Here is a 13,159-nt window from a genome sequence, read left to right as displayed (position 1 = left end):
TTAACTCTGCTGGCCACATATTTCTCCTTATGTCTCTTTGCTTCCCTTAATAGTTTTCCACAGTTCTTACCTTCTGATTTGTATTCATTACTATCCACTTTCCCCTTCCTCCATTTGTTTATATTTATTTATTTATTTATTTATTTATAGCTGCCTTCACTTTTATTCTAAACCAGGTCAGTTTTTTTTTAACCAGCATTGCATTCTTCCTCAGTTGTTGCTTTCTGGGATTCTAGTAAGTTGTTAAATGATTCCAAATTATCATTCACGTTTTTCTGGTTAAATTTTTCCTTCAGCAGATTTGGCTCATACACATTGTAAAACACATCATCTCCATCCATCCTACATAAAAGGCATGTTGAAAACAATCATTTCCCTGATGTGAACTGCATCTATTATTTCCATAACCTATTGTGGGGTAGTTGACAACAGATAGCATTATTTCGTTTTTAATGTAGATAGTTCATTTGAGTGTACTTTTGTGACTTCTGATTGTAAGATTCAGAAATCCTTGTTATATTTCTTACCTGTTTCTGTGTATTATACTTTACTATTGATTTTGCTTTTGACTATTGCAAAGAGAAAGAATTTCTGAATATTTGTGATCTATATAGTTATGGCAAATTGCTGAAACTTCCTCAACATACTGAATTAGTAATTTTCTTATTAGTAATTTCAAAATAAATATATTAAAACAGTTTATTTTAAATCAGTATTTGCTTAATTAATGCTTCCTTTTAATCAGAAGAATTCAAATGGCCAAAATCTGAATGCTTCTTCAGCATATGGTGATGATAAGCAAGCCCCAGGAAACAATTTTGTGATGGATTTACACTTGGAGCTTATTCAGGCTCAACACAGAGTTGCTGTGAAACTTCTTAACATGAAACAAGGTAAGATTTAATAAAGCTAAGTAACTTTCACAGTTGGATTAATCTGTGCGTTAGTATATTTTTGTAATGTTATTTAAGTAATAAAATCTTATCAGTGCTTGTAAAATGCAGCAAATTTGGGGCAGTTTATATTTCACACACAATCAGAAATAACATGTGATTAACGTCTGTTTATCAAACAATATCCTGCAGTCTTTAATCTGTACACAGTTACATCAGTGGGAATTAAACCTTAAGGACTCCAGGATTTGGCTCCTAGACAGTGAGTTACATGATTTCAATTGTATTGCAAATTGCTGTAATGTCATTAAAAAGAAGGAAGGAAGAAGCTCTGTAGATGGATCATCTGTAATATACACTCTCTCGCTCTCGCTCTCTCGCTCTCTCTCTCGAAAAGTGGATTTGAATAATTTATTTTATACTATTTGTAGTCTCAATTTCTATGCTACCAATTTATCCTTATCTATTCGATGTTAGCAAGCAACCTGCTTTCCCACTCTGGTATAGAAGGCCCCAAAGAACCACTTTGCTTGGTCCATTTTTTATATTTAAAAGCCACTATAAATCTTGCACTACAGAATTTCCAATGAAGTCCTAGCGTGGTAGGGTACCTCCTTCACCTTGTCGGCCTCAATGTTTCTCCCTTGGACAGTGTAGGGGCCTGGAGTAAATCAGTCTGACTCTGGAGGGGTTTTCTCTTCACTGTGGTTTATTTTTCCTTATTTACATGGTTGGCCACAGGATAGGCCCAAGAAGTTCTCTTAAGCAAAACGAGAACAAACCCAAACTCACAACGCAAACAGAAATATTTTCCCCTTTCCCTTCTCTGGGCTGTTACCGTATGACACTGGCTCCTCTTTCACCAGAAAAGGGGTTTTTAAAGGTCATTAACAGCCCTTAATTTTTTTATATATATATATATATATATATATATATATATATATATATATATATATATATATATATATATATATATAATATATTCTCATGGGTCACAGTCCCCCAATACAGATTGTCCCCCCACCACACACACAGTCTCACACTTCCCAACACACACTCTGTCACGCAGTCCCCCAACACGCAGTTTCTCTCTCTCTCTCTCTCTCTCTCTCACACACACACACACACACACACACACACACACACACACACACACACACACACACACACACACACACACACACACACACACACGTATTATTGTTGTTATTACTTCTTGGTACTTCCTGTCAAAATGCTTGTGGTGAGCCAGGAGTGGCTAGGGGATGCAGGAGGGCCGTGGGCTCTGGCAAGGTGCAGCCCTCATGTGACGGCGCGAAGCCTGCCTTGAGCCAGTGTCACACATGAAGCTTGGTGTATGTCAGCAATGGGGAGGTTCTGGGAGTCCGTGGGTGGGAGCGGTGGCAGTGCCCCCTCAACACACTGGGGTCAGCAGTGCTGGCTGGGGACTGCTTTCAGTAGAGCATAGGGCATCAGTTTAATAATACTGCGTAGGGCCTCATAAATCCTAAAGATGGCTCTGGCCACACTCTTCTATCGTTCAGGACTGACTTTGTCACACTAGATAACATAAGATCCCTCTTTCCCCATGAGCTGGCAGTGCTTCTAAGGATGGCAGGGATAGGGGGATGGAATATTTTTGCTTGTGAGCTCACTCCAAGAAATGTTGATGAGCCAAACAAAAGAACAGAGAGGAGCAGCTATTGTCAGAGTGGGAATTCAAATACAGAACTCCTATAAACCCTCTTACAGTACTCTTCAACAGGGACAACATAATGAGCAAGATGATGAAGTGTTTTCTTTCCATATAGGTGTTCAAATGAATGGCAAAAATCTCAAGTCTACCAAGTCTCCTGGGAAAGATGTAAATTGCCTTAATCTCTTCACAGGTAATAACTATTAGTGTATTGATTAAAAAGCTTAATGTATTATTGCTGTAAAATATGTAAATATTTAAGAGTTCTTATTATTTCACTTGTTTAACAATATATTTGTTTTATAGAATCAGATATAATGAATAAAATAAAAAAGAATAAGTTATCCAAAGCTATCTTCCTGATGCAAAAGGCTATATTGATGTTCCCTAAAGGCTCAGCCAGTTCTTTCCAAAAGCACCTCCTTGAGGTAATATAAATTATTTTTATTGTGAAATTTCTGAAGTACCCTTTAAAATATCAGTTTTTCATATTCCATGTAACTGAGGACTGGATTAATTATTCTTGCAAAAACACCCAAAAGGAAGGGATCTGGGGAACCTGAAATCCACATGAAAACCCTGTTGCAGAATTTTCCTTGAAGCATTCCATGAGGTGGGATAGAGGGAGGAATAGAAGGAAAGGGAAAGAAGTGTTTTTGACTCTTGTGGAATGGGCATTTGTTTCATCCCTAAATATCATGGATTATCTGGAGGACAAGCCCTCCAGGCACAAATCCTGCAGCTCTGAGCCAGGTCTGCAGATCTCCCCAAATCCTTCTTGTCCCAAAATGTAGGATTTTCTCCTAAAACTACATTTGGATAGAGATTCAAGATGAGATATGTTCAGTCCTGGATCAATGACAGGTGTATGACTTAATATTTTTCAACTAATGGGGGTGAGTGCACTGCATGCCTGATCCAGAGCCCATTGAAGTCATTGGGAATCTTTCCATTGACTGCAATGGCCTATGCCCCAATTCCTATCCATTAGAATCCTCTCTTTGTCAGTGAAATACAGTACTTGTTTCTAGCCCTGGAGCAGGAGGATATTGGACTCTAAAACTTGTGACTATACAGTATTAGAAAATATATTTTCTGTCATTTTTAGAAGTTTCTAAAATGTTAGTTATTTTTCTCATCCTTTCAGTCCCAGACAGTTGGACCATGGTAACAAAAACACCTGGCTTTACAGATAAAAGAATACAAAAAGTGGTCCTAATAAGATTTTTAAAACACCCTAGAAATATTTTAAAATATTTTTTCTGTAAAGTATGTGGTATATGGCAGAATACAAAATGGGGGTGCGGTACTGTGAAGATTTACCAGCAATTTGGCTGTGATAACCTGCAGTTCCACCACTTTTGAGTAAGATGGCCATCCCAAACAAATGCTGGTAAAGAGTTTATTTCATATTATGCTATTGTATATTCTTTTCTCTTCCTGTGTATCTATTGCACACCAAAAAGGTAGGTAAAAAGAATGTTACTTAGATTTGCAAGTTAGGTACTCAAGAGTTAGGAATGCAAGAAATAAGGTTGCCTGTGCAACCTCCTAGCTAGCAGAAGGAGAAAGCTGGTGCATGTGGGTGGGTGAGGAAATGGGCTGGCTGCTGGGATGTAACAGGGCTATCTATTTCCTGAGCATCCACTCATGGCCAAAGGTCTTTGTTTCCCTGAACTCAGTCCAAATGTAATTAAATTACTACCGTTCTAGGGTTCCAATGTATTTAGTCTTCTAGGTACACACTGGCCATCCAGGCCCCAACCCCATTCAAAGTCTGTCTCCTCTTAAGTAGGGATTCCCAAACCTCCTTCCCAGAGCTGGGTCCTATCACAGTCACAGGCTTTATTTGGCTGGAGTTCAGCCTTCTGGTTCTTACTACTCCACTTTTCTGGTATCAGGATCTTCCTGAACTTTGCCTCTTCACTGTAGCTTTCAGCTGGTCTTTATAGGGGAAACACTAGATCGCTCTGAGGTTGGGCTCATCCTGTAATTCGGGTTGTTTTAGCCTCAGGCTCTCTGGCTCATGGGACAAACCACTCTGTTATATGGGGCCATCTGCTGAGATTCGGGATGGTGGAAGGGAGACTGATCCCACTCTCTCTCTCATCTTCCTCCTGCCAGTATGGGGTTTACCACGGTACCACTGGCACCATGGCACTGGGCCCATGCACCAAAGGCGCCCTGGTCCAGCCCACTCTTCTCCGCCCCCCGCTCTCTCCTGCGGGGACAGCGGGCATAAGCTTGGTCCTGCCAGCTTCTGCTGCAGGGCAGGCTCCACAAGCAGGCAGGTCCCCCCTTCCCTGCCTCTTCCCCAGAGCATACTACGTTCCTGCCCCTCCCCCTCCCAGTGCTTCCCCCGCCACCGAACAGCTATTTGCCAGTGCGAGGGAGGGGGAAGAGTAGGGCCACAGCGTGCTTGCTGCTCAGGGAGGAGGCAGAGAAGAGGCAGGGACAGGGCCTTGGGGAAGGGGGTGGAATCAGGGCATACCCCCAAGGCTTCTGCCGTGACCCATTCAGAGCAGGGGGCTGGGAGCACCCCCAGCCCTCTGCCCTGACTCCTGCACTCCCACCCCCACACACAACCACAGCCCTGACTCCTGCACCACCCCCACATCCCAACCCCCACCATGAGCACCAAACAAGAGCTCCTGCACACACACTCACCTGCACCTCTTGCACCAAACAGGAGCTACCCCAGGTAAGTGCTCCACACCCCAACCTCCTGCCCCAACCCTGAGGCTCCCTCACCCTAACTCCTGGCCAGACCCTGCACCCCTGTCAGCCATTCTTTGTGCAGGCAGCATCACACCTGCCCAGGGCACTGCAACAATCACACACCTTTATCCCCTATTTAAAAATGCATAGGGGAAACTCAGGCACCCACACAGTATTCAAAGAAAACATTAAGAACATTCCCACTTGTCACACTGGAGGAGGGGCAGCTCAGTGCAGAGAGAGATGAAGAGAATGGGCTAGAACCAGGGAAAAGGTAGGTCTGTGCTCTATGTGGGCAGGGGGGGAAATCCTGTTTACCCCCTCCCCAGCCCTGCTGTGCTTGCAGTTTACCCCCAGCCTCTCCCTTACTCTGGGGACCAACCCTAGGTCCCTCCCAGCTGTGCTTTTGCCCCCAGCCCCTGCCTTGTTCCAGTCAGCAGGGACTAATCCTCCCCCCATGCCCCGCTATGCTCATCTTGCCCCTGGCACCTGCCTCGCTCCAGCTGGGGGACCAGTCCTTCCCCCCTCACCATGCCCCACTGTCAGGTTGGATAAAACTATCTAAAGATTATATCTCATCATGGAATAGAGATTATAAATTCTAATTCCATAGTATGAGACAATATATTCATGTAATGTTTAAGAAAAGTTTTATAAATGAGTTCCAATAGTTCATGGATTAGGGACCCAATCTTATGGGGTTCCACAGGCTTCTCTATAGATTATTTAGGTTAATCTTTCTATCTACCTAATGGGACTCAGTGCTCAGTCTAGAGGATACCATCAGAAATGCTTAGTTTTGTAGTTCTCACACTGTGGATTTGTGTCTCCAGAGGTAACATGCTTGTTAACAGCAAAAATGTTTTTAAATAAATAAATAATGTTTATAGGTGAGAAATAACAGACCTCAACTCTATTGTCCCTCTGAAAATTTGTGTACACAGAGTCAATCCCTTACCTCTCTCTAAAAGGGCAAAGTTTCAAAAAGTTCAATGAATAGAAGGTTGTTGGGGGTGGAATAGATCTGGACAAAGAGAAGAAATCTGGAGATAAATGTGAGAAGCGAGGGACATATGCTTTTTTGTTAAAATATTATGTTTGCTGTTGAAGAAAAAAATCCAGAGTACTTAACATTGTTGTTTTAGTTAAATAAAACAATTTAAATGTCTGTCTGGTGATGTTCTCCCAATACAGCATGGCAAGAAAATCCTCCAAATATTAATAATTAACCTGTTGCATTGGAGATAGTTCACCTCCCAATGACATCCTAAATATCTGCTCAATTACCTTTGGTAAATGAAATTACCAAAAACCTACATCTATCTGTGAGTTGTGAAGAGTATGTATTAAGGTTATAACAACCAACAAGGATGCACTTTTATGTAGAAAACCATGATTAAATCGAGTCTTCCTGACTAGGAATTCTTCATGATTTAAATCAAATCCACCCTGCCCGCTATGCTCTTGCCCCTGGCCCCTTCATTCCCCAGGGGGGCCCACAAATCTGTTTGATGCCGGGCCCACAAAAAGTTAATCCGGCCCTGCCTCCTGCACTGAGAGGTTGGGTATGATAGTCTGATAGGCCACTGCAGATATATGCTGCGTCTGCATGGAAAATTTGTAAGGGGAAGTCCTTCCTCAGTCTTTCTATCATCTCGCTAGGAGATTGGAAGGATGCTTCTTCCCCATGTGGGGCACCCAAGGGGAGCCCAGCCCAGATTAGCTGTCTCTATCCTCACTCTTAGAGAGGCTCTCTGCTCCAGAGTTCCTAGTGCAGTGTCTGCTGCTGCTTTTGTGGCAGCCAGGACCAAACATTAGGTTAGAATATTCAAGTTTAGTTGTTATCTTGTCAAGCTGCCAAAATTTTTACTGATGGCACAAATAAGAAGGTGAATGGCAACTTTCAAAACATTTATAATCAAACCTGAGTAAAATTCTATGAGACCAAAAAAAAAACCAAAAAAACCCCAAACCCTTCCCCCAGGGCTTTCTGACTACTCAATTTCAGAGGTCTGCTGCAAACAAAAGTGATGGTAAAACTTCTCACAAAAAGATTTTAACAGAATCTTTTATAATTAAAAGAGTTAGGAAAACTAAATATAGGAGACCCTAATATTATGTTACTTTGTGTGTGATATGGGTCACTCAAGTGATAATGCCTGCGCTAATGGCCTTTTACTTGATCTTCAGATTTTATTGTATTATAGCATTTTCTTCAATTTTCATTTGGGTTTATTTCTCTTTTGAAAACAGTTTTTACTGAGTTCTGAGGAGCATTTCAATACTGAGAAATGTCTTAAATTTGTAGCAGTTGAGAATTAAGTACATTTTAAACCACTTTGTCATTTGAGTGCTATCAATTTTAAAGAGAGAATAAGCATGTGAAATTTTTCTCTTCAGACCATTAACAATAGTTGTCATTATGGAAGCATGAATATGCTGAGTTCCTATCCTGTTCTCAGAGAACCTGGTCTAGTGTCCAAAACTCACTCTTTCCTGGAGTGAGCAATACTGCTGCTCAAAAATACTGATGCAACATAACTTTATTGGTCAGGACATGTAGGTGACTGAAATCAGACACAGGATAGATTCAAGGGGCAGGGTGCAACTTTATTAACTTAACACTGGGGAGGGGCATGATATACTCACCCATCTCTCATGTACCGGAATTTAACTGGGTCCAGTGTTGGGTTATCGCAGGGGTTCTCAAACTTCATTGCACTACTACACCAGCCCAGGATGGGGGACTGAAGCCTGAACCCACCTGAGCTCAGCTGCCTTGGGGGCCAAAGCCTACAGGCTTCTGCCCCAGGCAGAGGGCCTATAACCTGAGCCCTGCTGCCCAGAGCTAAAGTCCTCAGGCTTCAGCGTGGGCCCTGGGTGGTGGGGCTTTTGCTTTGGCCCTGCACACCAGCAAGTCTAAGCCAGCTCATAGACTCATAGACTCTAGGACTGGAAGGGACCTCGAGAGGTCATCGAGTCCAGTCCCCTGCCCTCATGGCAGGACCAAATACTGTCTAGACCATCCCTAATAGACATTTATCTAACCTACTCATAGACTCATAGACTCATAGATCAGAAGGGACCAATCTGATCATCTAGTCTGACCTCCTGCACAAGGCAGGCCACAGAACCCCACCCATCCAATTTTATAACAACCCCTATCCCAGGACCGAGTTATTGAAATCCTCAAAATTGGTTTGAAGACCTCAAGCTGCAGAGAAATCACCAGCAAGCGACCCGTGCCCCACGCTGCAGGGGAAGGCGAAAAACCTCCAGGGTCCCAGCCAATCCGCCCTGGAGGAAAATTCCTTCCCGACCCCAAATATGGCGATCAGCTAAACCCTGAGCATGTGGGCAAGAGTCACCAGCCAGCACCCAAGAAGGAATTCTCTGCAGTAACTCAGTTCCCATTCCATCCAACATCTCCCCACAGACCATTGAGCAGACCTATCTGGTGGTAATCCAAGATCAATTGCCCAAATTAACGATCCTATCATAACATCCCCTCCATATACTACTCTTAAATATCTCCAGAGATGGAGATTCCACAACTTCCCTAGGCAATCTATTCCAGTGTTTAACTACCCTGACAGTTAGGAACTTTTTCCTAATGTCCAACTTTTTCCTAAATCTCCCTTGCTGCAGTTTATAGCCCATTGCTTCTTGTTCTATCATTGGAGGCTAAGGTGAACAAGTTTTCTCCCTCCTCCTGATGACACCCTTTTAGATACCTGAAAACTGCTATCATGTCCCCTCTCAGTCTTCTCTTTTCCAAACTAAACAAACCCAATTCCTTCAGTCTTCCTTCATAGCTCATGTTCTCAAGACCTTTAATCATTCTTTTGCCTTTCTCTGGACCCTCTCCAATTTCTCCACATCTTTCTTGAAATGCAGTGCCCAGAACTGGACACAATACTCCAGTTGAGGCCTAACCAGCGCAGAGTAAAGCGGAAGAATGACTTCTCGTGTCTTGTTTACAACACACCTGTTAATGCATCCCAGAATCATGTTTGCTTTTTTTGCAACAGTATCACACTTTTGACTCATATTAAGCTTGTGGTCCACTATGACCCCTAGATCTCTTTCTGCCATACTCCTTCCTAGACCGTCTCTTCCCATTCTGTATGTGTGAAACTGATTGTTCCTTCCTAAGTGGAGCACTTTGCATTTATCTTTATTGAACTTCATCCTGTTTACCTCAGACCATTTCTCCAATTTGTTCAGAACATTTTGAATTTTGACCTTGTCCTCCAAAGCAGTTGCAATCCCTCCCAGTTTGGTATCGTCCGCAAACTAAATAAGTGTACTTTCTATGCCAACATCTAAATCGTTGATGAAGATATTGAACAGAGCCGGTCCCAAAACAGACCCCTGCGGAACTCCACTTGTTATACCTTTCCAGCAGGATTGGGAGCCATTAATAACTACTCTCTGAGTACGGTTATCCAGCCAGTTATGCACCCACCTTATAGTAACCCCATCTACATTGTATTTGCCTAGTTTATCTATAAGAATATCATGCGAGACCGTATCAAATGCCTTACTAAATTCTAGGTATATCACATCCACCACTTCTCCCTTATCCACAAGGCTCGTTTCCTATCAAAGAATGCTATCAGATTAGTTTGACACGATTTGTTCTTTACAAATCCATGCTGGCTATTCCCTATCACCTTACCACCTTCCAAGTGTTTGCAGATGATTTCTTTAATTACTTGCTCCATTATCTTCCCTGGCACAGAAGTTAAACTAACTGGTCTGTTGTTTCCTGGGTTGTTTTTATTTCCCTTTTTATAGATGGGCACTATATTTGCCCTTTTCCAGTCTTCTGGAATCTTCCCCGTCTCCCATGATTTCCCAAAGATAATAGCTAGAGGCTCAGACACCTCTTCTATTAACTCCTTGAGTATTCTAGGATGCATTTAATCAGGCCCTGGTGACTTGCAGGCATCTAACTTTTCTAAGTGATTTTTTACTTGCTCTTTTTTTATTTTATCTTCTAAACCTTCCCTCTTCCCGTAGCATTCACTATATTGGACATTCCTTCAGACTTCTCAGTGAAGACCGAAACAAAGAAGTCATTAAGCATCTCTGCCATTTCCAAGTCTCCCGTTACTGTTTCCCCCTCCTCACTGAGCAGTGGGCCTACCCTGTTCTTGGTCTTCCTCTTGCTTCTAATGTATTGATAAAAAGTCTTCTTGTTTCCCTTTATTCCCATAGCTAGTTTGAGCTCATTTTGTGCCTTTGCCTTTCTAGTCTTGCCTCTGCATTCCTGTGTTATTTGCCTATATTCATCCTTTGTAATCTGACCTAGTTTCCATTTTTTATATGACGCCTTTTTATTTTGTAGGTCACGCAAGATCTCGTGGTTAAGCCAAGGTGGTCTTTTGCCACATTTTCTATCTTTCCTAACCATCGGAATAGCTTGCTTTTGGGCCCTTAATAGCGTCCCTTTGAAAAACTGCCAACTCTCCTCAGTTGTTTTTCCCCTCAGTCTTGATTCCCATGGGACCTTACCTATCAGCTCTCTGAGCTTACCAAAATCCACCTTCCTGAAATCCATTGTCTCTATTTTGCTGTATTCCCTTCTACCGTTCCTTAGAATTGCAAACTCTATGATTTCATGATCACTTTCATCCAAGCTTCCTTCTACTTTCAAATTCTCAACGAGTTCCTCCCTATTTGTTAAAATCAAGTCTAGAACAGCTTCCCCCCAGTAGCTTTTTCAACTTTCTGAAATAAAAAGTTGTCTGCAATGCAGTCCAGGAACTTATTGGATAGTCTGTGCCCCGCGGTGTTATTTTCCCAACATATATCTGGATAGTTGAAGTCCCCCATCACCACCAAATCTTGGGCTTTGGATGATTTTGTTAGTTGTTTGAAAAAAGCCTCATCCACCTCTTCCACCTGATTTGGTGGCCTGTTTTAGACTCCCAGCACGACATCACCCGTGTTTTTTTTTGCCCCTTTTAGCCTAACCCAGAGACTCTCAACATTTCCATCTCCTATGTCCATCTCCACCTCAGTCCAAGTGTGTACATTTTTAATATATAAGGCAACACCTCCTCCATTTTTCCCCTGTCTATCCTTTCTGAGTAAACTATACCCATCCACACCAACATTCCAGTCATGTGTATTATCCCACCAAGTTTCAGTAATGCCAACAATGTCATAGTTGTATTTATTTATTAGCACTTCCAGTTCTTCTTGCTTATTACCTATACTTCTTGCATTTGTATATAGACATCTAAGATACTGGTTTGATCTTGCCTCCCAGCTTTGCCCTGACCCTCCTTTCTCTGCCATTATGGCCCGTGCTCCCTCCTGTTTCCGACCCATCTCCCAGGTCTTGTTCCCCACTTACCTGTGGGGTTTGCTCACCTGTCCCCATCGAACCTTGCTCTGGCAACTCCATTAAAACAGGATCGTGACCCACTTTGTTGTTCCAACCCACAGATTAAGAACTGCTGGGTTATAGAATTCCCTCGATTTAACAAAATCTTAGGTTAGACCCTCCTTAGCCTACCCTTGGACTCATCTCACTTCTGAAAACCTCTTTCCCACCCTTCTATGGGGGTAGAGGGTAACAAAGGGGGACCTCAGCCTGTGAAGAATTCAGGCTATGCCTCCTCCTGGAGGCACAAGTTTCACCTGCAAAATCAGTGTTTCTTTTATTCTAGGAGCTAGCTTTAGCCTTCTTCTGCACTGGACACTGGCTGCACCTTGCAACAAATAAATGTTGTTCTTCAAGTGCTTGCTTATATCGATTTAAGTTAGATGTGCATGCATCGCATGCACAGTCATTGGAAAGTTTTTCCCCTAGCAGCACCCATCGGGACAGCTGTGGAGTCCCCTGGATTGGCGCTTCCATGGCGCTCAATATATGACCTTGCTGACCCGGCACCCGTGACAGTCATTGGAACTTGCTTTGCAAGTTCTCCTCTCATTCTCCTAGCCTTTCAGTTTGCTGTAGTTTCAGTGTTAGTTGTAGTTATGGAGGTGGCTCTAAGATCGCAATCTGCCTTGGCATGGCAAGATCTGGCACCAAATTCATTGGTGTGATGTGCTGTAGCGTCCATGGCAGAAGCGGCGCGGCAGAAGGACTCTGGCACAGAGACCCGCGGCACTGCTGCTCCCCAGTGCCGAAGCCGGTGGGAACTGCCATTTCCCGGTGCCACAGAAGCATCACAGGAAACAGGATAGGAGTGGATCTCTGCTTTCGAGTCCCACTCCTTTGGATTTGGCCAGTGGGGTGCGTCCCAGGGAAGAGCACCTGGCGCAGAGAGCTTTGGAGCTGGCACTGTCAACTTTGGCCCCAGAAAGGGGACCATTGAGTCCGGTGCCATTGGACTCCCCAACCCATGTGGTGGAAGAGATGGGGCTACCATCCACCCCAGACACCTTTGACGCCACAAGGGACCTCATTGCCATGATGGCACCACAGTCTCTGGCCCTCCACAACAAGCTGGCAATATTGCATCCGCCTGCATCTCCAAGGCATCACTTTCCAGCACCAACAAGGAGGCGCTGTTTTGAGTCCTGGCACCAATCTATCTCATGAAGATACTCGAACTCGCGGCACCAGTCAGACTCATGACACCAGTCTGGCTTGCGGCATTGCTTACCATACCGGCACCAATCCTCATCTTGACCCAGGTCCCCAACTCAGTGGAGGTCCTGTTCTCGGCACCAGTCATCACAGCACTGGTTGAGTTCTTGGCACTGGTTGTCTTCCTGGAGCTACTCTGGATCTCAGCACTGCTTCACATCCTCATGGCACTGCTCACCAACCCAGCTTTGCTTGGCACTACAATAGCTGTTGAGATCTCAGTCCTCATTTTCGGATTTG

At 43.5% G+C, this 13,159-nt stretch overlaps 1 protein-coding gene across 1 annotated transcript in view; it reads left to right on the top strand.

The window, feature by feature from the left end:
* Positions 1-13,159, top strand: part of CFAP54 (cilia and flagella associated protein 54) — a 226,138-nt gene that overhangs the window by 60,550 nt on the left and 152,429 nt on the right. The window contains 3 exon segments of the mRNA XM_030548506.1: positions 746-893; positions 2,705-2,782; positions 2,896-3,017. Of these exon segments, the coding sequence (XP_030404366.1) occupies positions 746-893; positions 2,705-2,782; positions 2,896-3,017 (348 nt within the window).

Source organism: Gopherus evgoodei, chromosome 1 (genome assembly GCF_007399415.2).
Source record: "Gopherus evgoodei ecotype Sinaloan lineage chromosome 1, rGopEvg1_v1.p, whole genome shotgun sequence".
NCBI classification, from domain to species: domain Eukaryota; kingdom Metazoa; phylum Chordata; order Testudines; family Testudinidae; genus Gopherus; species Gopherus evgoodei.
Note: the sequence above shows the minus strand (reverse complement) of the source record. Positions and strands in the feature narration are given on the sequence as shown.